The 27,278-nt window shown below is 39.9% G+C and overlaps 1 protein-coding gene across 1 annotated transcript; it reads right to left on the bottom strand.

Moving 5' to 3' along the window:
- Positions 1-9,882: 9,882 nt before the first annotated feature.
- On the bottom strand, positions 9,883-26,339 carry LOC127450340 (fascin-2-like). Its single transcript, XM_051714389.1, has 5 exons — positions 25,212-26,339; positions 23,057-23,213; positions 22,185-22,306; positions 21,900-22,067; positions 9,883-10,778 (listed from the first exon to the last, which is right to left on the bottom strand). The coding sequence occupies exons 1-5, from the start codon at positions 26,029-26,031 to the stop codon at positions 10,573-10,575; spliced, it is 1,473 nt and encodes a 490-aa protein (XP_051570349.1). The 5' UTR covers positions 26,032-26,339; the 3' UTR covers positions 9,883-10,572.
- Positions 26,340-27,278: the final 939 nt, after the last annotated feature.

The raw sequence follows: 27,278 nt of genomic DNA, 5'->3' as shown, positions 1-27,278 counted from the left end.
GTTTGTTACGTTAGCTACATCTGTTTCTGTTCGAAACTTTACTGTTTTTCATTCAGATGTTAAAGTAACATAAGCATGTAACGATGCACAGATTTCTCAATACGATACAAAGCAAAAGTGTCCACAAATGTTCCAGTTAAACTTTATTGAAACATTTGAACATAAATTAAATGTTTAAATTTAATTATTTATGTATGTTTACCAGTTTGATGATGTCGTATCGAACGCTACGATGCAATTCGATTTTTTACATCCCCAATCTGTCATATGAGCATGCTTTATTGCAGCCAGTAAAAACTTGTTAAAAAAATATGGCCTTTGTCATTTTTTGTTTGATGACGTGTTTTATTATGTGTTTGATTTATGGCATGTCGGTTAACCGGTTAATGATGCCGGTTAATCAGTTAAGTAAATTTGCCAAAATTTGCATCCCTAGTTAACACACACTAATACTTAAAGTAGGCTATTTTAATTTTAGAAAAGCATAAAACATAAGAGGGAAAAATATTTTTTGTTTCACTTATAACAGTAATAACAAAATGCTTTCAAAATACAACAGAAGCTTCTTTGACAGGTTTTTATTTATTTTATTTTTTTTTTACTTTGCGTTCTTCCTTGATAGGTACTGGGGGATCTCAAGTCTGGATAGGGCCTCAGGACGGAGAATGTGTTCTCTATTAATTGTACAGAAAATGTTGTATTACCTTGTGTTAGGCTGTGATTTGTGCAGTGAATGTGTTTCTGATTTCCTCCATATGCTAATTAATGCCCTTTTACCGTGAATATTAGGTGGCTGTTCACTCCAAGAATGTCCTTGCTCTTCTGCCTGAGTGAAGCCTACTGGGGCAACTGGAGCTGAGAAAGGTGGAGTTCACACACACATTAAAAGATACATTTCAGAAGTTGTACAGGATTGTACATAAAATGTTGTATTACCTGTTGTGGTCATGTCCAGTTAATAATGTTTCTGATTTCCTATGTTCATTTACCTTGAATGTTTGGTGGGTGTTCACACCAAGCATCCCCTTGGTGGTCAACCTGAGAGAAGCTCACTGCAGCTAAGAATAGAGGAGTTGGTTAGATGAGCTTGCTTGATGACATAAAGCCACTCATTCTCCTGCTGCAGCTGAATTGTGCTGTCTAGCTTTGCATTTTAGCTTATTTAGCTTTGTAGTCCTGATGAGCCAAATGACTTATGATTTGAGTCATTGGCTTTAAAATATTAAACACATTTTATACAGTACGACTAGATAGAATCATAGTCGGTAGTGCTGGGCAAAATTTTATCTTAATATTTTTCCAAATTTTGACGATATTTGATATATATCTCGATATTTTTGCATTTGCTCTGAAATAATAATTATAAAAAAATTAAATCAAACACGTGATCAAACAAAAATGACAATGACCATTTTTTTCAGCAAGTTTTTACTGGCTGAAATAAAGCAGGCTCATATGACGGATGTACATTAGGGGTGTTACAAAAAAGCTAATTGCATCATATAGTTCGATATGACGTCCTCAGTTCGGTACACCATTCGATACATGAAGTACTTGAAGTGTTTAAAACCAATGAGCATTAGGACACTGCTAGCTGCGCCCACCAGGTCCTCTCAGCGGAGTGGGAACACGCTCACAGGAGAACAGAGCAGACATCCTAGTGTGAGACACAAATTCGTTTGCTAGCCAGGAAGTCTAGAGAGACAGTTTAGATGGCAAGTAAGCCAGAACTAGAAGATCCCCGATACATTGTTGATCGGGTGTTTGGGAACACTATGGTTTCCATGTAACCATTGATCACGATGGCAAATGGCACATCCAGAATATGCTCATTTTTGTGATTCTGATGATCAGATTGCCTAAATTAAGTTAATGCTAAAAAAACTGATGCAGCAGGAAACTGAACGCAGTAATTTACACTTTTCATGGTTTATTATTTAGAGCTATACCTTAGTAATTACCAAAAGTGAGACTTATAACTTATGTTGTGTTCTTCCTTGCTGTGAACCTGAGGGTCTCAGGACAGAAAATCTGTTCTCTAATGGAATGTACAGAAAATGTTGTATTACCTAGTGTTAAGCCGTATGTAAATGAGGCTTTCGGCTTAAAATTGGCTGAAAACTCGGCTGTTGAGACACAGGCTTTAGGCTGTCTTTCATGTGCAGTGATTGTCTGTCTGGTTTCTTCTTCTAAATGCTAATTAATGCTCTTTAACCTTGAATGTTAGGCAGGTTATCACCCAAAGCATCCTCTTGCTCGTCTGCCTGGGAGAATCTCACTGGTACAACTGGAGCTGAGAATGGTGGAATTGGTAAGGTTTGCATGTAATTAAGTAATTTTACATGAGATGTAATTTATTTTTAAAGACTGGTTTAAAGTTGATTAATTTATTAAAGAGGTCTGCAATTTTCTAACATCAGGCAGAATGTTAGCACGTGACTGAACACATGTATATGTCAATGATGCCTATTCTGTATTCATGGAGTCAACCTCACTTCTGAGTAATCATAAGTGCTGTGTGTTTACAACTTTTACATGTGGTTAGATTTGTATTCTTGTAGAGCCAATTACCTTGATAGCTGGGGAGAGTCTCCTGATGTTGCTGTTCCATGGCCCTTTGGTGGTGATTAACAAATGCTGTTGAAAGAATTGTTATGTAGATGTGTGATGTCTGCCTCCATCAAAACAAGATTACTTTGTACTGCACAAAGCCCTACTGGTAACCAAAAGCTTGAGAGTGCAGTTGTCCCTGATTAGCAATCATATGTTTGTTATGCCTGATGTTTAATTTGTTAAACTTAGGGTGGGTTGCACCAATAAGGATTAATCTTAAATCTGGATTAAATCAAGGTTTATCTAATAATTATGTTTCAACAAACTTTAAAAAACAACCAGGCTTACATTTAAACCATCATTTTGATCCTGGTTTTAATTTTACAGTAAACCTAGATTCACTTTAACCCTGTTGCTCCATTAAACTCAGATTTAAATATCAGTTAGGGATTAACTTTAAACTCGCATCTAAGGAGGTTTAAAAAAATAAAATAAAATTGGACCTCCAATTAAAACATTTGGCTGACTGAGCAAAGACAGACATGGTGGGTGTGGCGTCAGGTCTCAAAGTGGTGTTTATTATAAATGAAAATGAAAGTGCATCGGGTCAGTGGCGTGTAAGGGTCATGGTGGCTCATCAGTCCAGGTGCAGATGCGTCGGCTTGTCTCGGTGCACTACGAAAAAAGTGGTCTCTCGCGGAGAGGCATATGCAGCATTTAACGGCAGCTGTGCTGAGGTGATCATTACGACGCTTCTCCTTTCTCGTGCCCAATCCACGCAGGACTCATGAGCAGCCTGGCTACAGGGCGGCACTGACGTGAGCAGAGGCAGTCACTCTGTGAACCATGCCTGTTCTTACCATCACAGTATCTGCCTGTTCTTATGCCATAATTTATGCTGCCATATTACTCTATTAATCTATACTATAAATATTTTCCTGTTTTATGAAATCTGTACGCGCTGGTGCAACATTTTCTCTGCCTGCTTGAACAGCCATTTATACTAGCAGTCTTTATACGCTGCAGCTTATGACAATTTTACAATTTGAATTCCTTAACTTGCAAGAGCTACTTATGACAGAGCCGGTAGTCAGTTAAAAGGAAGGGAAGTCGTAACATTGCTGCTTAGTTACAATGGCGAATCCATCATGGCAGACAAAATGAACTGCAGGTGAAGGTTTTAGTCATAGGTTAAAGTTTTAATCCCTGATTTGTTAATCCGTGTTTAAAATAAAGTGGTGCAACACAACTCATATTAAAATAAAACATGGATCAACAAAACCTGGATTAGCTCTTTGCTGCTTTATTTAATCCTTGTTGTTGCATCCCACCCTTAGAGTTATGAATTTAATAAGAGTAGCTCTGTCCAAACTGTTAAAATAACAAGTGGAACAGAATTGGGCCTAGTGTGAAATTGAAAAGGAAAAAATTTTACTAAACCAACAAGCCATGGAAGCCTTTGCATTATGGTGATTTTACCACAGGTAAGGAGTGTTCTTGGGCATGGCACGAAGTGCTCAAAACATCCAGAACTATTGGTTTTATAAATTCAAACTCACATTTGCTGAAAGAGTTTACTGCTCTACTTTTTAGCACTTAGCAGTTCCACACTTATGTATAGCAGTCATATAACTAGTTTTATTGTACTGTTACCTTTTGTCTTGATGTGTTTTGGGGGTGGTGGAGCTTTATGGGGGGTATCTTGAGGCTCATCATCTGATGAGTACATTTTCTTTCTTAGAACAAAAGCAGGACATTATGATTTAAGTCTTTAAAAAAACCTCTTGTTTAAATCTGGTGTGCTTCTTTCTTTGCATATTGCAAGAAGAAGAGCACAACTGATGGCACATAAGAAACCAAACGTACTTTGTTTCGAAGTGTGAATGTGATGTGGAAGCTAGGGCCACTTATTCACTGATATGCAAGATTATCAGTGAATAATGAAATTTCTCTGTGCTCCTCACACAAACTTATTGTATGGCTTTAGAAGACTAGGAATATTGCTCTTTTTGTATTATTACTTTAACAGTGCTTTTATTGTACTTTTTTGTTGTTTTTGGAGCTTGACATCCACCCATTCACTTTTGTTGCATGAAAAGCAGCAGCCCAGAGATACAGAACTTACTTGGAAGTAAGTTACAAAAGAAAAAAGATTTATTTTTCCAGGTGTTTCCGATTCTGAGTTTATGTCAGAAGTGTAGCATGCCTTTTTCCATTTGTTGGCAATATTGTCAAATGATGCTGAAAGAAATGAAGTGCCTGAATTTCATTAAAAGCATTAAGCCATGAGAGGTCATGTATTAGTGACTTTACTATCTGTTTTATTAATGTTTATTTACAGTGTAATTTACTCTGCTTACCCAACCCGTGCAGAATTCTGGCCTGATGTTTGGTCCACCCTTTCTCCGTCGTCCTGACACTCTTCAGCAACCGGTCCAAGTCTTTGTATGGAGGCCACCATGAGTGGCCGTCCGAGTACCATGATTTTGAAACAGGTCCAGTTGTCCCTTCTCCCACAAACTCCACTATCAGGTACATGTCAACTACAAATTAAAGTGCAGACTGACCAGAATTCATCTGAACATTTTTTTTACAGGGTTGCTGTAATTTGTCACATCGCCAGAGCAATTTCATGCCAGTTTGCAGCTCTTAAATATGAGGTATGTGGGGGTTAGGGTGGAGTTGGTGTTTGGGGAGGGATATTAGTGGGGGTTAAAAGTTAAATGTTGATTTGGTGTGTATGTGTTGTGTTTTTTCTTTGAATCAATAATAAATTTTTTTTTTAAAAAATAGGTGAGGTATCTCACAAAACTCCATAAAAGGAAGCAAGTAAAATCTGGCATACAAACAACCACATTTGATACATTTAATATAATTTACAAGTAATATTGTTGTGGCTTTTGACCAGTGGGTAAGACAAGAGTTTGAATGGAGTACCATTATGAAATTGCAGGTGTTTGTGTTACATGAAAGTATTGTTCAATTAAATGAAAGTAAAATTAGAAACAAATGTTTATTATTTTATTTTCCCCACAATTGCCTAAACAAATGCAGTTTTATCAGTCATATAGCTAATATAGCTGTAGATACGGGTCATGTACTGGGGGTTTAGTTTCGGGAAAGCAGGTCCGTTCACTTCTGGTATCCTGATTAGAGGCGACACACAACAGACTTCGTAAATTTTATTACAGGTAAAATAAGTGCATTCAGTTTCATAGCATTGTTTTCCTACATAGATGGCTATAGTCATGGTATGAAACCATAATTATTATTGAGTCTTTTATTAATTCGAGTGAACGGAAAAGGCTGATGCGCTTCCTCATAACACGTCCCACAATGATTACGTGTAACGTGGGTGGGCAGAGAGTAGGGCGGATAGCGTTCCCACACTGCACAGGTGTGGTCACATGCGACTACCTGACCACTCCCTCCATATGTGGTTTCAGTGATCTCACATAAAAACATTTTGGACGCTGTTTCCACCAGTTTTCTGCGCTGACCACTTGTGATCGGATCACCAAATATGCATCTTTAATATCAGGTGGAAACGGGACAGCAAATGCGCGGTCATGGGAGTTTTATCTGAAAGGTAATCATTTGAACATGACCGGTTTACTATGCAGTTTAACAGTACGAGTGGGTCTTCGTAATGATTAAAGTATATTACTATTGTTAGTTCAGTGCTTATTAAACTTAATCAATGCAAGCCTTTGTCATCCAGGCCGCTGCTAAAGCTCCTGTACGGAGCCGCGTGTACATGTTACTTTTCTCAGCGCTGGTGAGGCTAAACCAATCACCATTGTTTGATTTTCTTGAGCGCTTCAGATTTTCCTGCCCCGAGATGTAGTTGGTGCATGTCGGTAAAATGACTAATCCCTTGTGTAAATGCAGTGATGTCAGTCAGTTTTTTATCTCAGGGAGAATTAAACCATAAATGGTTTTTAGTGAGTTGGTTAGATATATGATTATAATACTATTTAGTTGTATCTATTACATAATTCTTGCTTTGAACATAAATAAAACATATTCAAAATAACAAAAAGTGTCAAAGATAATAGCTGCATTAATACTCACCAACAACACGACTTACTAACTTAAAGACGACTAGAAGTAAAAAAGAGTAAATTTATAGCTATGAATGAACAGGAAATTGATATGTACAAATGGTAGTATTTACAGGTTATTACTGAGGTAAATTACAAAAAAATGACTGGAAAATAGGTCAATCGTAACGGACATCTGATAAATGGCCAACGGTCACTTGACTGTAGTGGCCTCGCGACATGTCACACTGATCATGTGCTCTCATGAGGCCATCATTCATGCACAGATCCCAATGTGATGTAATGAGCCTATGGTAAGACCGTTTATTAATATTACTACATTGATTAAAAGAGCATATGTTTCTTCTCCACAGATCCCCTGGGAAAACCCTGGCTCTATAATTTTTGTAGTATGTATGTATGTATGTACACTATATTGCCAAAAGTATTCGCTCATCTGCCTTTAGACGCATATGAACTTAAGTGACATCCCATTCTTAATCCATAGGGTTTAATATGACGTCGGCCCACCCTTTGCAGCTATAACAGCTTCAACTCTACTGGGAAGGCTTTCCACAAGGTTTAGGAGTGTGTTTATGGGAATTTTTGACCATTCTTCCAGAAGCGCATTTGTGAGGTCAGACACTGATCTTGGACGAGAAGGCCTGGCTCGCAGTCTTCGCTCTAATTCATCCCAAAGGTGCTCTATCGGGTTGAGGTCAGGACTCTGTGCAGGCCAGTCAAGTTCTTCCACACCAAACTCGCTCATCCATGTCTTTATGGACCTTGCTTTGTGCACTGGTGCGCAGTCATGTTGGAACAAGAAGGGGCCATCCCCAAACTGTTCCCACAAAGTTGGGAGCATGGAATTGTCCAAAATCTCTTGGTATGCTGAAGCATTCAGAGTTCCTTTCACTGGAACTAAGGGGCCAAGCCCAGCTCCTGAAAAACAACCCCACACCATAATCCCCCCTCCACCAAACTTCACAGTTGGCACAATGCAGTCAGACAAGTACCATTCGCCTGGCAACCACCAAACTCAGACTCGTCCATCAGATTGCCAGATGGAGAAGCGTGATTCGTCACTCCAGAGAACGCGTCTCCACTGCTCTAGAGTCCAGTGGCGGCGTGCTTTACACCACTGCATCCGACGCTTTGCATTGCACTTGGTGATGTATGGCTTGGATGCAGCTGCTCGGTCATGGAAACCCATTCCATGAAGCTCTCTACGCACTGTTCTTGAGCTAATCTGAAGGCCACATGAACTTTGGAGGTCTGTAGCGATTGACTCTGCAGAAAGTTGGCGACCTCACCGCACTATGCGCCTCAGCATCCGCTGACCCTGCTCTGACATTTTACGTGGCCTACCACTTCGTGGCTGAGTTGCTGTCATTCCCAATCGCTTCCACTTTGTTATAATATCACTGACAGTTGACTGTGGAATATTTAGTAGCAAGGAAATTTCACGACTGGACTTGTTGCACAGGTGGCATCCTATCACAGTACCACACTGGAATTCACTGAGCTCCTGAGAGCGGCCCATTCTTTCACAAATGTTTGTAGAAGCAGTCTGCATGCCTAGGTGCTTCATTTTATACACCTGTGGCCATGGAAGTGATTGGAACACCTGAATTCAATTATTTGGATGGGTGAGCGAATACTTTTGGCAATATAGTGTATGTAATTGTTTTTAACCTTCTTAATAGGTAAAAAAAAAAAAAATGCTTTTTATTTTATTTTATTTTTTTTACATAGATTTTTTTCAGAATGATATTAATGTGTCCAGGGAGAAGAGTAGTGGAGAGAGTACGCATCCCTGGGGGGCACCAGTAAATGTGACCGATGTTACTGAATATTACTGTTCATGAAGTGTATATATAAGAAAATGAAGTGTGAATTATAATAAAGTATAGAAAGAGTTGTTGTCAGAAAGCAACACCAAATGCATGATGTCCGATTTCATCATAATTTACTAACTAAAATCAGATAGCACACGTAAGTATCTTGTCCACTGACATTCATTCAAAAAGAATGTCCTCTGGTCTCCTCGCCAGTTTACGGCCACGTTAGACATTATTTTGCTAACCTTGATGGCTTCCCCTGGAGGAGGGACTCTGATATAGCCCCACTTACACCTTGCATTAACATGTGTTTCATAGCCGGATAGTATCTGGATATTCTTTAGCTGGATTGTATTTACACCTTGCAGTCAAATACATCTCCACTGTATTAGGATAAAGATTCGATCAAAATGATCCTGCAAAATGGAAGATGTAACTTACATATTATATCAGAGGCTGTTGTAACTGAAAAGTCTCTATCTTTTAGCAAATTTTAAATATATTGATGGATAATTCAAATGCTTTCCATCACTTTGACAGTCAGGGTTTTTCCTTTTTTTAGCAGTCTCCAAAGCTAAGTTTCGGGTCACCAAAGCAAATTTTATGATATTTGTCTCATGTTCTGTGCTTTTTCAGTGCTAAATATGCTTCTCATCTGACTTACCAAAACAAAGCTTTTATTTACTGCTGTTGATACTTTCAAAGAAATTGTGAGTAAAACCAAAGTCGTTCTAGCAAGTCAGTCCACTGTGGGCCATCTTTGGAACACTCTCGGGAGGCTATTTCCAGTCAAACCAGTGCAGCTCCTATCTACTTGAATGGAGAAAGATCAAAATCTCAAAAATAGTTGGTCAAGATTACGATCAAAGAATATATTTCAAATCAGAAATTAAATTCGATAATATTGGAATCATAAATTGTGCTTCTTTATCTCATATTACGCAAAAAAACACGGCTTCCCGGCTTGTAAGAGTTGATTGACAGGCGATGTCTATATCTAAAAGGTGATTGGCTCTTTTACCTGTAAGGTGGAACTTCCTTTCTACATCTGTTGACCGTTGGGCGCTCAAAGCTTCTTGGTTGGGCGTTCCAATCTCTCCCATTCATTTAAATAGAAGTGGCCCATCTCTGCTAAATAATCTCTGGTAAAACTGACCTAAAATCTTTTGCTTTCAAGAGACTTAACACATGTTCAGTTCACACTTTCTTTCTGATAATATAATTAAAAACTATTTTTTTTTTTTTTTTTTGTGTATATGATAACAACTGTATTTCAACAAAGGTTTTCATATTCAAAGTGTTTTTCTGTATTTCTGTTTTTTTATTTTTGCCACCATAATATTCTTCCCTTAACAGTGTTTTGATAGCTCAATCTCTTTTTAATAATGTGACCATTGGACATTATTTGAGAGCTTCATAGAAAGGAGCATTTCATTATTTGATTATTGAGTAAACAGGCCAATTATTTAATTATCACCATTTTTAATCAAATATAAATAATTAAGAAATACATGAAGTATTTCTGTATTCATCATGTTATTCACTCTTGAACATATTGTAAAAGTAAACTTACAGAAACACACACACCTTCAGACCACAGTTGAAGTTTCCTTTTTTTGCTCAGTCTAAACCACAATAAATGTTTGAAAAACTAGTAGCATGTCATATGTTTAGGGATTTAAAATGTCAATCATTCAAATAAGATACATTCAATGTAGCTGTCAACATAGACAAAATTTGCAATAATCCTTTAAGGATACAGGAAACAAGAGACAAATATGAGGGCATGCTGGGAATTAAAGCCTCTCAGGAGGTTTACACAACAGCACACAGTTTCATTTATGGGATGAGGTTTACAGAGCCATTATTATCCTTTTTAGGAGTTTATAACCACTTTTCCAACATCATACTTAATGTTTACTATTGCAGAATTGTGTTAAGTTGACACGAATTAATGCAGCATTAGAAACATAGATAAAAATCACTGCTATTTCACATGGAAAAAAAAATCAAAAGAATGAAAGTGAAAGAAAAAAGGTATTGTTAAAACGTCAGATTTTAACAGGTGTCATCATGGGGACTCTTTGTCTGTCCATCAGTCTGTAGCTGGTTGCCAGTGATTGTGTGGTCAGCGCTTAGTGTTCCCACAATGAATTGACATCCACACTGAGGCCATCACCCATCAGTGTGCCTCCCTGATCTCCACGCAGGTACCTGCCATTTTGAGCCTTGATGGCGACCCGCCCGTTCTCCACAAACTCAAAGACAAAATCCTCAGGCTTGTCTCCATCTGTGCACACCAGACCGCTGCTGGAAACATACCAGAATTTTCCATTTCCACCTATAAATAGAATTAAACTGAGAAATATCAGGAGTTTCCGACTAAAGAAATAGAGCGCATCCCTCAGTCCCTTACCAGGGAAAAATCAGTACTATGGCACATTCAGGGAACTAATGTTATGTGAGTATCCGAGATGTTCTCTTTTAAGAAGGTAACTTCAATGCTGCGACAGAAGCTGACACTATGGGAGCCATATACCAAACCGCCATAGCTCTGATTAGCAATACCTACTATCCATTACATGGTTGTCAAAAGCATTGCTGTAGTCACTAGTGTTGTCATGATACCAAAATTTCAGTAGTCTGTACCGATACCAGTGAAATTTCCTGGTTCCCGATACCAATTTCGATACAACAGCAAAAATATGATAATATGCTATTGAACACACCAGTTTAGTTATTTTTAATAATTTAATACTAATTTTAATAATAATAGTTTAATAACAATTATTTTCCAGAACTCTATGTTTTAAAGTTAATTTTCATTTCATCATCAAAATGATGTCTAATCAATTCATTCTTAAAACCTTTTTTTTGAAAATCAAACTTTTCATCTTGTCATTGCATTTTTGATTTTCCAAACTTTTATTTAACAGCAGTCTTGCTAGAGATATATTGCTTTATTATTATTATTATTATTATTATTATTATTATTACAGTGAATATTACATTTTACTATACAGGTGTAATATATTTCTCTCACAATTTCTTACATTTCAGGCATCTAGCCTTTATTATGAATCATGCTTTTATTATGAAGTGTGTTTTTTGCTGGAAGCTTCACTGTTCCGGATAAACAATTCATGACACAGCCCAGTGTGTTCATTGAAGAATTTTAAATCATGTCTGAAATCTCATCTCTTTACACTGGCCTTTTGAGTCTGACAAATGAAATGTAGGATGCAGTTTTGGAGTGTTTGTATTTTAGATTACTGGTGTTTTTGTATGTGGTAATTTTGAAATGTTATGTTTGAAATTTTATTACGGTGAACAGACTTTGCTGTGAAGCACTTTGTTCAACTCTGTTGTTTATAATTCTATATAAATAAAGTTGAGTTCAGATTAAAGTGCAAATGTTGTGATTTTATTAAATAAATATATAGTTTACATGTGCTGCGTGGTTTACAGGGGTGTAGTGCTCTGCTTTGTCATCTCAGGCAACATGAATGATTCTCAATGTATGTGGAGTTTCCAGTGAATGAGCGGTCGGATTTATACATTCATTTAAAGTATGCAGCTCATCTACACTAAGATTGCAGCCTTTAGCAGTTTAATAAATCACACTAGGACATATCACGATTTTAATTAGATTAATTGTCCATTTCAGTGTAAATAAGCCTGTGAGCTGTCATACTGCACGCTGGTAACGGATAGAGTCGGTGCTCAGTACTACCGGTACTGCAGAAACACTGGTATAGTTACATCTTTTTTTATTTTAGTAACGACTTGGTACCGAAATACCAATACTTTTGACAACCCCTTTGTATTGAGAAATAGGAAGGAAAGTGGGGACAATAAACCAACGGGCAACGGATCGATGCCCAGACAGAGAAACTAGCCATGCCAGGTAATGGAGCAATGTCTCAACACATCTTCCAGGTTAGCAGGAAGGAGAGGAGCAAAGCGATCACTTGGCCAAGAGCTTTGGCACAATGACAACAGCCGAAAGGGTAGTGTAACATTGCACAAATGCTCCCTTTCATGGCAGTGGGAATGGAATATCTGTAAAGATTTGGGAAGAGAGTGAAGATAAATGCAGGTTATAAAACCTGGCAAAGGTGTCAGGGGAAGCCCAACCTGCAGCCAGATATGTGTTATATAAGAGATACGCCCTTTGCCTATGCCCAGGAGAAGGCTGTACTCCTGGTAGAATGAGCTTTTATGCACACTGTATGTCTTGCAAATCACATGCTAGCTCAATTGAATGCATGACACACTGGGTGACCCAGTCTTTGTTTGGAGATGGCAAATCCCTATGATTTGCCTCCAAAGCAAATAAAGAGTTGTTCTGATACCCTCAGTTGACCTCATTTTTTCAGTGAAAGCAAGCTGCAAGCGCAGCATCCTGAGCTTTCACAATGTCATGGCAGACACACCTATGTATTGTTCACAAGGTGGAACACATCTGTAAAACATTGGCCTACTTTAAAAAGACATGTTTCAGCAAATATAACTCTTATTTTACATCAAATTTTCTCTTTTTATAAGTGCAATATAACACAGTGCAAACACGGAAGTGCTTTTGAAGCAGTGCTTCTTTTGCTGGAACAGGGAGAAGAATATAGCTCATTCTCACTGACTGGGTGCAGATCAACAATGTGTTGGTTTAGGGTTCCAGAGCACGAGAGATTTCTACGCTGCCCTGAAAAAGGGAAATTCTGATGACACTGGGCTCTGGCTTATATGCTCACAATGAAGTCAGCATAGGCCAGCCAATAATACTAACAGAAGCTAGGTTTCACCAGCCAATTAAATTGCCGTGATGGTATAGGGTTTCGAAGTCAATGACTCCTGAAGGCTGCTCCCATGGCATCACATTTTGAGGTAGCATCGAAGTTACCTTCTTGAAAAGGAATCCCAATTTAACCTGTGGCTATGGGTTATGTATGTGTTGTATCTTGCATAATTCCACCATAAGGTGGCTCTCTAAAATTGACTGCTAGATGTAATAAGAACGCTTTAATCTTCAAAGCACTTTGATAGTTTTATACAATATTACCAAAGTATCAATACACATAGTGACAATAAAATAAAATAATGATTAGTCATAATGCCAAAAACAGAAATAAAATAAGGCGCAGATAATAGTAATAAATAAAATAATAAAAATACAATATTTAATCAAATTAACATTTCATATAAAGAATCATTATTTTAGGATGAAAATCACACTAGGTATTAAAATCACACTGGTTACACACTAGAGAAAGCTCCGATGGAACGTTTGACGTGTGGGACTGCGAAAGGTCCGTTAGGAAGGTATATACCACAGAGGATAGAGGTGTTCTTGGAAAGAGATGTCTTTTTAAAAAATATATTTTTGACAATGTGCTAGTAAACACTGAAAATCTTCTCCAGGCTCTCTCTCTCCACAATTACCATCTTTTTAGCCAGACAGAGAAAGATAATTGAGGACAGGGAATGAATACACTGCATATTTGAGTTTGACCACCATGTTTTTGGGGGTTTTTTTTCGATTTCACAGCGCAACTAGTCCCACCTCTATGAGATTCCCATTGGTCAAAGGATGACTACATCAGAGTGTGTTGCAGCAAAATGTGAAAATGTATCAAATTTTGGTCACATGAGGGAGCTTCACTGTCGGAAACCCTTGCGTTTTCCCTCTCCATCCTTCCGACGCACCATCCCCTTTGAAATCAATGCATTCGCAGCATTCTCTGATGCAGCGTTAACTCTAGTGTGTATGCGCCCTGAAGCATCCATTGCGTAGCATCACGGTGACAGTAAATGGGTGTCCCGTTCCATTTTGTGCTGCACGCACTGGTGCTACTCCTGCCAACAGCTAGTGATGGCCGCTTTCGAAACACTGCTTCAAGAAGCTTCAAAACCTTTACAAATCATTTGTTTTGAACCAATGCTTTGAACCATGTATCAAACTGGGGGGAGGGTTCAGGCTGTAAGACCAAAAAGTGACTATTCTAAAGAGGTATGATGATTTTCTATAGGCACTTGTATTTGGTCACAGATTTCCATCGGAAACATTAGAGGGGTGCTGTGGGGTTCAGGTGGGCTGCAGATTCTCTGCCCCACACGCACGTAGCTATTGTTCAAAGATGCACAGATGTTTCATCTTCATTATGTTTTCAAAATGTAATAAAAACTTTTAATAGGCCTACTCTTTAATGCATTTGTCATTACTTTGAACACATTTACAGTTTAACAAGTTTATAGTAATAATCTATGTTTTAAAGAGGGTGAATATTTTGGTATTCCTGACCTCGCTACTAAATGGCACGTAAAACATAAACAAACTGTGGTTGGTCGCTGTACATGTTATTTAAATGACATGTGTCTAAGTGGTAGAAGTCTAAATTCTTGGACAGAATTAACAGCTGTGAGGACTTCATGAGACAAAAGCTGTGTCCGAAATCGTTCACTCATTCACTATTTCCTATACAGTGAATGGCAGTGAGTGAATGAAATGAGTGAATAAATTCAGATGCTGACGTATACACCAAGTGTTGGTGCTCTGGGGCTGTCGCAGAAACAATGTCACATATAAACTTTTAAAATACTTGAGCCTTTACTTGTTATTCTTATTAAATAATAAATTAATACAATAAATCTTCATTCTGTTTTTCATTTTTAGTATATACAGTGCATCCAGAAAGTATTCACAGTGCTTCACTTTTTCCACATTTTGTTGTGTTACAGCCTTATTCCAAAATGGATTAAATTCATTATTTTCCTCAAAATTCTACAAACAATACCCCATAATGACAACGTGAAAGAAGTTTGTTTGAAATCTTTGCAAATGTATTAAAAATAAAAACGAAAACAAAATCACATGTACTTAAGTATTCACAGCCTTTGCTCAATACTTTTTGAAGCACCTTTGGCACCAATTACAGCCTCAAGTCTTGTTGAGTATGATGCTACAAGCTTGGCACACCTATTTTTGGGCAGTTTCTCCAATTCTTCTTTGCAGGACCTCTCAAGCTCCATCAGGTTGGATGGGGAGCGTCGTGCACAGTCATTTTCAGATCTCTCCAGAGATGTTCAATCGGGTTCAAGTCTGGGCTCTGGCTGGGCCACTCAAGGACATTCACAGAGTTGTCCCGGAGCCACTCCTTTGTTATCTTGGCTGTGTGCTTTGGGTCGTTGTCCTGTTGGAAGATGAACCTTCGCCCCAGTCTGAGGAGTGCTCTGGAGCAGGTTTTCATCAAGGATGTCTCTGTACATTGCTGCATTCATCTTTCCCTCGATCCTGACTAGTCTCCCAGTTCCTGCCGCTGAAAAACATCCCCACAGCATGATGCTGCCACCACCATGCTTCACTGTAGAGATGGTATTGGCCAGGTGATGAGCGGTGCCTGGTTTCCTCCAGACATGACGCTTGCCATTCAGGCCAAAGAGTTCAATCTTTGTTTCTCATGGTCTGAGAGTCCTTCAGGTGCCTTTTGGCAAACTCCAGATGGGCTGTCATGTGCCATTTACTGAGGAGTGGCTTCCGTCTGGCCACTCTACCATACAGGCCTGATTGGTGGAGTGCTGCAGAGATTGTTGTTCTTCTGGAAGTTTCTCCTCTCTCCACAGAGAAATGCTGGAGCTTTGTCAGAGTGACCATCGGGTTCTTGGTCACCTCCCTGACTAAGGCCCTTCTCCCCCGATCGCTCAGTTTGGCCAGGCGGCAAGCTCTAGGAAGAGTCCTGGTGGTTCCAAATTTCTTCCATTTACGGATGATGGAGGCCACTGTGCTCATTGGGACCTTCAATGCTGCAGAAATTTTTCTGTACCCTTCCCCAGATCTGTGCCTCGATACAATCCTGTCTCGGAGGTCTACAGACAATTCCTTGGACTTCATGGCTTGGTTTTGCTCTGACATGCACTGTTAACTGTGGGACCTTATATAGACAGGTGTGTGCCTTTCCAAATCATGTCCAATCAACTGAATTTACCACAGGTAGACTCCAATCAAGTTGTAGAAACATCTCAAGGATGATCAGTGGAAACAGGATGCACCTGAGCTCAATTTTGAGTGTCATGGTAAAGGCTGTGAATACTTATGTACATATGATTTTTTTAGTTTTTTATTTTTAATAAATTTGCAAAGATTTCAAACAAACTTCTTTCACGTTGTCATTATGGGGTATTGTTTGTAGAATTTTGAGGTAAATAATGAATTTAATCAATTTTGGAATAAGGCTGTAACACAACAAAATGTGGAAAAAGTGAAGCGCTGTGAATACTTTCCGGATGCACTGTATGTTAATATAAAGAGTAAACACATTTTATCAAATGTACATTATTGTATTTATTTGTTATACTTTAGTATCTTTAAACTCCAATACAAGCTGGGTAGCATTTCTGGGCGCATAGCACCCTCATCTGACCATAAACAGCACCAAAGTTATCATGACCTACATGTTATAATGGAATATTTAAATCATCCACAGAATTATCATTTCCACTTTGTGCAGTCTACTGGGTTAAAATAATATCACCTGTTATTATTATAATTATTTAGTAAATAAAGAATTCTTCAGCATAATGGCAAAATACATGTAAAATGTATCTGTATGTTTTGCCTCTCTATATGTTATAATGTTATTTTAATCAAGTAATGATTCGTCAAAAAGTTATTTAATATATTCAGCATGAAATAAAACATTGCAGGAGTGAAGGAAGCAGTAAACTCCCAGCTCGTAAATCTTCCCCGCAGTGGATTATGGGCAATTAAACGTCATCAAGTGTACATTGAACGTACACTTGAAATTAGAGTACATTATGGGTAAGAATGAGTGAATAAAAGTAGGGAACGAGTGGCTCACTAATAATTCGGACACCACTACAAAATGGCTGACACCTGAGATAGTGCACTATTAAGTGGATAGGGGGCGGTTTCGGACACAGCTAAAGACAAACAAACAAAACTACAGCTCAAATCCCTTACAGAAATGAACTACAGTTAAACTGCAGCCTGATTGCAGTATTACTGCAATCTATGTAGTAAAAAGTGCAGTTTTGTGTAGTACAATGATGTTGTACTGCACAATGATAAACTGTCCTGCACATACAATGCCTTTTAACTGCAGTACTTATATAGTGCACTACAGTACAACTGCAGGTCAGTGAAGTATATCTGCATTCCACACTAGTTTAACTGCAGTACATTGCAAAATAATAGCAGTTCAGTGTACTGTCAAATCAGTGCAGTAGAGCTCTAGTTCCCTATCTGTCACTCACTAGACATTGTGTCGATGTAGTGACACTAGGGGTCACTCTTGGGGGCCCTGAGACACCTCTGGTCTTTGATAAAAGGCCAATGAAAATTGGCGAGTGGTATTTGCATGCTACTCCGCCGGACATACGGGTATGAAAGGAGCTGGAATGCAACCACTCATTCAGATTTTCTCTTCGGAGCCAAACGGTCATGCTTATTGAGCTGAATTCTACTGTTCATTCACCTCTGCTGGATCTGACAGCGCATTTCAGCGGCTTCTCCCTCCTCTGCACTGGTGCACTGCAGAGAACACCCCTGGGCGCTTCGGTAGAAAACAAGAGAGTATATTTTCTGAAAGAGCTTTTTTCCTCTAAAAGAATATATATTTCTCTAAAAGAGCAGCACACACGGAACGTCTTTTTAAAGATGCGTCTTTTTAAAGATGCCTTTCCAATTGTGTGTTATTCCTGGTTGCGGTCGTTATCTCTCAACTTCGGATGGTCATGATCGCTGTCTTTCATGTCTGGGCGCGATCCACACGGAGGCAGCGTTTGTGGATGGTTCATGTTCTCATTGTGAGAACATGACCATGGCAAAGTTGCGGTCGCAGCTTTCTTTTGTAAGAACCTCCCATTCCCCAGCACGCTCGTCTGCCCCAATCGGGCTTCCGGATGAGTTCGCCGGTTCGTCTCAGGCGAATCTGGCTTCTTGTTCGGAGCCTGTGAAGATGATGAGTCAGCCGAGCTTAAGGCACTCTCCTTGAAGACTGCCCTCCTGACTGCGCTCACTTCCATCAAGAGGGTAGGAGACCCGCAAGCGTTCTCTGTCAGCGAAACGTGCGTGGAGTTCGGTCCGGGTAACTCTCACGTGATCCTGAGACCCCGACCGGGCTATGTGCCCAAGGTTCCCACCACCCCTTTTAGGGACCAGATGGTGAACCTGCAAGCGCTGCTCCAGGAGGAGGCAGACCCAGCCCTGTCGTTGCTGTGACCGGTGCGTGCTTTACTCATCTATTTGGATCGCACGCAGAGCTTTAGAATCTCTGAGCAGCTCTTTGTCTGCTTTGGTGCACAGCGGAAAGGAAGTGCTGTCTCCAAGCAGAGGATCGCCCACTGGCTCATTGATGCCATAACTATGGCATATCACCCCAGGACATGCCACCCCCGGTAGGGCTACGAGCCCATTCTACCAGGGGTATAGCGGCTTCCTGGGCCCTAGCCAGGGGTGCTTCTCTAACAGACATTTGCAGAGCAGCGGGCTGGGCAACACCCAACACCTGTGCAAGGTTCAACAACCTCCGGGTGGAACCGCTTTCGTCCCAGGTAGTGGCACGCAATACAAGCGGATAAGCCTGGGATAGCAGGCCGGGTGTATCGCTTGCACATAGCGCCTTCCACCTCCTTTTCAGCTGAAGACGTGCGCCATTAATTCCCAGTAGTGTTCACAGGTTTTGTTCCCTGGTTGACTTCCTCTGAGCCCTGTGGCAGTCGAGCTTTCGGAGAGACTCGCTGCCGGCCCAGTACACGTGCTAACTAAGAGTCCTGTTCTGGGGTAGGTGCTCCGCATGTGGCGGTTCCCTGTAAGGCTAACCTCATGCGATATATATCTTCCACTAATTTGTTTCCCTGTTGGCAAACTGCGTCTTCCTTGGGCAGAGCCCCTCTGCCCCAGTCTCCATGTTTGCTGTAACTCCTCCCCCATTGGTTAGGATCTACCTTGAAGACTCTCCACATGGTAGGAAAGACCATGTGACATATTCTTCCACTTAAATATCCCCCCTCTCTTTGGGCGAGGTGTGGTCTCCACGGTGTCTTCCCATTGGGAGGGACACCCCCCGACTAGACCTGGCGGCACAGTCGGATAATCCCCCTTCTTTTTTAGGGAGTGGAAAAAAGAGAAGGGGAAAATAGGCCACGACTGGGTTAAGCCTGTCTCTATCTCTTGGGTTGTCGACTTGTCCCAAAGGGCCGTTCGACACTCATAACTATGTTGGGGAGGTTACGTGTCGACCTGGTGTGCTGGCTATGAGGCACACAGTAGTTTGCCCACCACACACCGCCAGTTCACATAACACTGTTCAGCCAATTGTGGCATTTCGTATAGGGACCCCTAGTGTCACTACATCGACACAGCGTTGAGTGAGTGACAGATAGGGAACGTCATGGATACTTGTGTAACCTCCGTTCCCTGATGGAGGGAACGAGACGTTGTGTCCCTCCTGCCACAACGCTGAACTACCCGCTGAAATGGCCAGACCTTGTCTCGGCTCCTCAGCATAAAACCTGAATGAGTGGTTGCACACCAGCTCCTTTTATACCCATATGTCTGGGGGAGTGGCATGCAAATACCACTCTCCAATTTTCATTGGCCCTTTATCAAAGACCAGAAGTGTCTCGGGCTCCCAAGAGTGACCCCTAGTGTCACTACATTGACAAAATTTCTCGTTCCCTCCATCAGAGAACGGAGGTTACACAAGTAACCATGACATTTTCAGTACTGCAGTAGAAGTGTGGTAATTTGGACGCAGTATTCCTGCAATTTCCAGTATTGCAGTAGAATTTTGGTGATTTGGACGGGTTATTCCTGCAGTTTTCACTACTGAAGTAGAAGTGTGGTAATTTGGACATGGTATTCCTGCAGTTTTCAGTACTGCAGTAGAAGTGTGGTAATTTGGACATGGTTTTCCTGCAGTTTACAGTACTGCAGTAGAAGTGTGGTAATTTGGACATGGTATTCTTGCAGTTTTCAGTACAGCAGTAGAAGTGTGGTAATTTGGACACAGTATTCCTGCAGTTTCCATTACTGCAGTTCAAGTGTGGTAATTTGGACGCAGTAATCCTGCAGCTTCTAGTACTGCAGTAGAAGTGTGGTAATTTGGATGCGGTATTCCTGCAGTTTCCAGTACTGCAGTAGAAGTGTGGTAATTTGGACATGGTATTCCTGCAGTTTCCAGTACTGCAGTACAAGTGTGGTAATTTGGACGCCGTATTCCTGTAGTTTCCAGTACTGCAGTAGAAGTGTGGTAATTTGGACGCAGTATTCCTGCAGTTTCCAGTACTGCAGTACAAATGTGGTAATTTGGACTCAGTATTCTTGTAGTTTCCAATACTGCAGTAGAAGTGTAGTAATTTGGATGCAGTATTCCTGCAGTTTCCAGTACTGCAGTAGAAGTGTGGTAATTTGGACGCAGTATGCCTACAGTTTTCAGTACTGCAGTAGAACTGTGGTGATTTGGACGTGGTATTCCTGCAGTTTCCAGTACTGCAGTAGAAGTGTTGTAATTTGGATGCAGTATTCCTGCAGTTTCCAGTACTGCAGTTCAAGTGTGGTAATTTGGACGCAGTATTCCTGCAGTTTCCAGTACTGCAGTAGAAGTGTGGTAATTTGGATGCAGTATTCCTGCAGTTTCCAGTAATGCAGTTCAAGTGTGGTAATTTGGATGCAATATTCTTGCAGTTTTCAGTACTGCAGTAGAAGTGTGGTAATTTGGATGCAGTATTCCTGCAGTTTTCAGTACTGCAGTAAAAGTGTGGTCATTTGGACCCAGTATTCCTGCAGTTTTCAGTACTGCAGTACAAGTGTGGTCATTTGGATGCAGCATTCCTGCAGTTTCCAGTACTGCAGTACAAGTGAGGTAATTTGGATGCAGTATTCCTGCAGTTCGCAGTACTTCATTAATACTGTGCCCAATTTATCACACTTGTACTACAGTTAAAAAAAACTGCAGTTATTTTTTGTTAGGGATACCTTCAAGAAACACCTGAAGATGCACATCTTCGGTGAGCACTTTAAAAATCCATAACCAAACAAAGCTATTGTGGTACTAAATGCATGGTCCACATTCAATATTACATTTTCATGACCAATAACAATTTGTCTCCACAATGATTCTTTGATGAACTTTTTCGAATATACTTTCCCAGCGTAATGTGCAGAGACAACAATAAGCCAGATATTCATATGTTGATATCCCTGGATTGTGTCACAGCTGTGGCTTTGTGGATCTGTTTGTTTTACCAATGGAAGACAGGGGGAGTGTTTGGGAAACCTGACTGAAAACAATCATTACTCTTGCAATTCCGTTTGGTGACACTAAAGGCACCTAAGTTTCCAACTTGTAACGATGACATTGTGGTGTCGTTTTTGTGCGTTCATCTCATACATATATAAAAAAATGCTTCAACATTATTTAAGTAAATAAATAAAGCAATGGCTCACTTTTTATCTGGTATGCTCCATCGCTGAATACCAATGAGAAGATGTCATAAACAGAGCGATTGGCGTCCAGTGTGTTGGAGCTTTTGTGGTGACACACAAAGCCATTCTCTCCACGCAAAACCAGGATAGGACGATTAATCAGCTTTAGCACAAACATCTCATCCTCCCCTGCAGAAAAGACAACAGAGCATTAATCTGACTCATGTTACATGGGCACCATTAGTGACACTTGAGGAAAATAATATGCAAAAGACTAGAAAAGTAAACTGATCCCTTTGCACTCACCTAAAGTATCACTGACAGCAGCGAGCTGCCCATTTTTCTTCGTGCAGACATATTTTCCATTACTTGCCCTAAAAGCGACACTCCGACCCAGCCACTCAAAATCAAACATGGTATTTTCCTCTCTATTGGATACAAGAACACACGTTGCATCTTTACTAAGGATTTTTTTATGTATCATTGCTAAATAGTTTGATTTGAAAATTTGAAAATGTAGGAGACCACTAGTGAAAGTGTCTCTATTTTGCTTTTTTTTAATTAAATACAATTGTACAGTTATTTTATTAGAATAATAGTTAAAAAGTTGACTTGATATTTAAAAAAAAAACAAAAAAAAAAACATTAATTTCAGAATTTTCTGCAACTGGCATGGATAAAATCTGATGATCATGATATGATTTGAGAATGTTACAAAGATCATCTTGTGTGCTTCAATGGAAGTAAGGAAATCTGAGTTAAAATGGTCAATGTCTCAAATTCACTCACATTTGATTAGTAACTTTGAAATAGTACAGAATCTATTTCTTCCTCATCCAACAATATATTTTGTTTTAATTTGTCAAAATCCTAAAACTGTTTATTTCCAGTTTTGGATAAATAAATAAAGAATCCATGATTTTCAATGTGGTCCCATACTTTTGAGCCCCACTGTATTTCTTTCTCCATTTCTCTCCATATCATATATTTTTTTTAGAATAATTTTCTTTTATTATGAACGTTTTGTCTGGCTGACAAAAAAAGATCTTCAATGTGGTCTCATATATTTTTAAATCTTAAATTTTTTTATAGATCATGCTTGATTTTTATTATGAAAGTTTTCCGCTGCAGATTTCTCATTTTATTTAGTTATGTAGATTGAAGAATGAACTCCTTACGGTTCTGTGGCCGTGGACAGAATGCCTCCGTGTGTAACAAGTGTCCAGTAATTTCCACCATTGGTTCTGAACATACACTTCTTACTGTCTTTGTCAATCTCCATCAGAAACGTCTCTGTGTCTGTCTCGTCATCCTGATTTGCAGAGATGCTAACACCTAGAAAGACAAGTCATCTGTCATAGCAAATAAAACCATCTTAAGCTGGTCTAAGGTGGTTTAACTTAGTCTCGCTGGTCTTCTGTCCTGGTCAAGATGGTGTTCAGCTAGTTCAACAGTTCAAGAAGCTGGTTTTCCAGTTCAAGAAGTGTTCAAACCCCTCTAAAAACAGTCAACAGACCAGCCTGGCAAAGCTGCAAGACCAGCCAAGACCAGCACACCATTTTTGGCTGGTATAAGCTATTTTTTTCTCATTTTTATCCCTTACAAAAATTGAGAATTCTGGCAAACTTGCTGCAAACTTGTCACAAATTCAAGTTGGTCAGAACTCTAGATATTTTTGTGAGGGCTTTTAGTTAATTTTTTTTATTTTTCTCAATTTTATCTTGACATCACAAAATAGTGTCCAGGATATTGCTCTTGCTGTGTACAGTAAAACTTGCTTGTAGCAATAGCAATATTTCATTTGTCAGCAAATGGTTCTTTAGAGCGGGTTCTTTTCAATGAAACGGTTGATCCAGATCAGAAATTGGTCTGAATGATTCATTAGCAAATTGAAACGAGTTTGAATATTTTTAAAATATTCTTAACCATTAGGTCTACCATTACAATCAACTGCAAAGGTCATGGAAATTAATCACAACCCTGCTTTACCCACTATTACCACCTGATCCAGTTTTAGCTGTACCTGTGGTGCGACACTCCTGTTCAGAGTCTCGCTTAACTAGTAATTGCTCTTTTGTCTTCGTCACGTTCTCTGAATCTGTGGTTTAAATAACATAAGCATCAATCAGACGTCTATTCCAACTAGTCAAAGTGACCAGACTGTGTGAGCTAAGATTCAAATGAGATACTTTAGAAATATCCTTCAACCGTCTTTAGCTGGAGTAATCCCTAACACTCACCCCAACAGCCTCAGGATTATTTGCCTGCTGGCTTAATTCCTTGAGTGGTGAAATGCAATTCTGCATGTAGTGGCCTAATAAACAGCTTTTGATGTCTTGCTCTAGCCAACAAATTTTGTTTTTGGTCACACTTTTGCTGTATTTCAGTGCAAAATCTGTCTAGATGTCCTGTAATGCCGTTTCATAATGTGGCCATTTGTGTTCAAGTTCCAATGGTTTGTACTAGTTTGTTAATATAAAGCATGAAACATAAGGAGAGGAGATTGTTTGAGATGGCCAGTATGTTTGATTGCATATAATCTAATTTAATTTTATTTATTTATCACACATTATACATTTGCACATATACAGTGAAATTCTTTTTTTTTTTCACATATCCCAGAGTGCAGGGTCAGCCATGATACGGTGCCCCTGGAGGAGATAGGGTCAAGGACCTTGCTCAAGGGCCCAACAGTGGCATCTTGGCAGTGCTGGGGCTTGAACCCCCAACCTTCTGATCAGTAACCCAGAGCCTTAACTGCTATGCCACCACTGCCCCTTTTTTTTTTTTTTTTTTTTTTTTTAATTAATTTTTTTTTTTTTAAAGTTAACAGCAATTTTTTACTGCATCCTAACACTAGATCACCATAAAGCTTCCCTCCTAAAAATACATGAATTTCCATGCTGGTCAAAGCTGGTTAGCACTGGTTTGGTGCTGGTCTAGCTGATGGACTATGGTTTTCACCTGCAAAGTTGCTGGTTAACCAGTGTGGTCTTTCTGGTCAAAGTGGTTGACCATGGAATTCTTGCTGATTAAGATAGTTAAGAAGCCAGCACAACAGCATCCAAAAACAAGATATGCTGGTGACCATCAATATGGTCTTTTTAAGCGGGTTTTTATTAGTTTTGAGCCATGCAGCATGGCCGGGCGCTCCCTGGATTTTCCTTGTTCCCCCCCCCCCCACCCCTCCAAGAAACTTTTTGACACCCCTCACTATCCCCATCCCCACGAATAGTTGGCCACCCTAAAGATCAAAATGTCCCCCACAAAGTTTGCATCCTAGTACCATGACATGTCAAACACATGCAGACTAATTGCAGAAGCATTGGTTACCTTGCCGAACTGACACGTATCTTTTGTTGGCTGCCTGGAAAACAACTTGTGGGTGACTCTCTTCCAGATCAAACAGCTCATCCTTCCCTGGCCTCGAACAGCGCCCAGACTTCAGGGTACCTGTGGGTCCTGTTGGGGTTAGGTACTTCCCCTCACAGTCCTTAAAAGCCAACTTGCCAGACTTGAGCTCCAGGGTAAAACTGATGTTAGGCCCATTGTCAATCACCAGCTTGCCATCGTTGCTGAGAAAGCGGTTGTCACAGGTCTTCAGACTGTATTTCCCATCCAGGTAGACCAAGGTGACCAGGGAATCCACACCCCAAGGTATGTTGCTGTCCATGCAAAGCTCGTCAACTTCGGTGGACAGGTGAGCATAGCGTTTGCGAGCTACACTAAGCAGGCTAGCTTGAGGGTGAAGTGCAAGATGCATGGACCACAGCTCAAACTCCCCGATGGTCTGGGCAAAACAGGACAGGTATTCTGCAGAGCCTCCAAAATAACGCGAGTATGGCTCGGACTGCAAAGCCCAGCGTCCATCTGACTGGATCACAATCAAAAAACGGCAGTCAGTGTCTGGCACTTCCGCCTCGCAGCTTACCTTGCCATCTTTATCTGAGGCCAGATAACGTCCAAGGTGACTGCGCAAGAAAACCACCTGGCTGTCCTGGTCCTGCTCCAGGGTCCAGATCTGCTTCTTCTTCATGCTGGTTCCAGATGCATTTACCTTGTAACCAAATGCCTCTGCGGTGAGGTAACGATTTCCATGATTGATAAGTCCAAACTGAAGCTTTAGAGCTGTGTTTACTCCATTCGTGGACATTTTGACTATGCAGTTCCCAAAGGATTCCCAAAGGATTTTATAGCAGAATAAAAATAGTAAAAAGGTTAAAATGCTTGATAATAAGAAACTATGACCTGAAGAAATGAGAATCTCGCCTCAGCTGCTATTAAAAGGTCATTTGAAGTTCATATAGTCCTGTAATTTGAAAATTACCTTGTGACGTATCTCCACTTGATGTTGTTATCCTTCAAGATTCCTTGTTTTGAATTATTTTGCATTAGACCAACAGTCACACCAAGTTACCTTTACCTACTTCTTGGTATTCACACAGGTGACTGCTTGCTGTTTCCTAATCAGCCGGGATTAAATTTAGCAGGACTCGGCAGCTCAATCCAACAAGCTGGTGACATCACACACTAAATCCCTGACTCCGCCCCTTCGTCCCCTCACAGATTTATCTTGCATCTCCTCTCTCTCTCTCTCTCTCTCAACCCAACCACCCCACCCTTGTCTCACTCTCTCTTTCTCCTAATTCCTTACACATATTATGGCTAGTTTTTCCTGGAGCATCCCTTCCCATTATATCTTGATATGTTTAGCAGATGTGCAGTTAGATAAAGATTCTGTTTCTCCTTACCTTTAAATGGTATTGTCACAGCCTCTGAGGAGTTTTTCAAATGTTGCTTATTTGACACTCCTAATTTGCCAGTCAAATGTGTGTTTTGTAGCCCTTAGCTCAGGTAAGTATGATAATGACAGATTACTTCTCTTATAGCACCTGCCGTTCTCTGCCCCTATAAGGGCATTACTGACCTCACACTACTAGGTTTCAGGCATTTCTGCAATTAGGGTACAAATTTCCATCCCATTACTCTTATTTTATACTGCACTACCGGTCAAAAGTTTTGAAACACTTGACTGAAATGTTTCTCATGATCTTAAAAATCTTTTGATCTGAAGGCGTATGCTTAAATGTTTGAAATTAGTTTTGTATACAAAAATATAATTGTGCCACCATATTCATTTATTTCATTATGCAAACTTTTGCAATGGATGACTTGGACTAAATAATAAAGAAAAGCAGCCAATAAGTGCCCAACATAGATGGGAACTCCTTCAATACTGTTTAAAAATCATCCCAGGGTGATACCTCAAGAAGCTGGTTGAGAAAATGTCAAGAGTACATGTCTGCAAATTCTAGGCAAAGGGTGACTACTTTGAATATGCTAAAATACAACACAGTTTTGATTTATTTTGGATTTTGTTTAGTCACAACATAATTCCCA

This window comes from Myxocyprinus asiaticus, chromosome 13 (assembly GCF_019703515.2).
Source record: "Myxocyprinus asiaticus isolate MX2 ecotype Aquarium Trade chromosome 13, UBuf_Myxa_2, whole genome shotgun sequence".
NCBI classification, from domain to species: domain Eukaryota; kingdom Metazoa; phylum Chordata; class Actinopteri; order Cypriniformes; family Catostomidae; genus Myxocyprinus; species Myxocyprinus asiaticus.
This window is presented reverse-complemented; position numbering and strand designations above follow the sequence as displayed.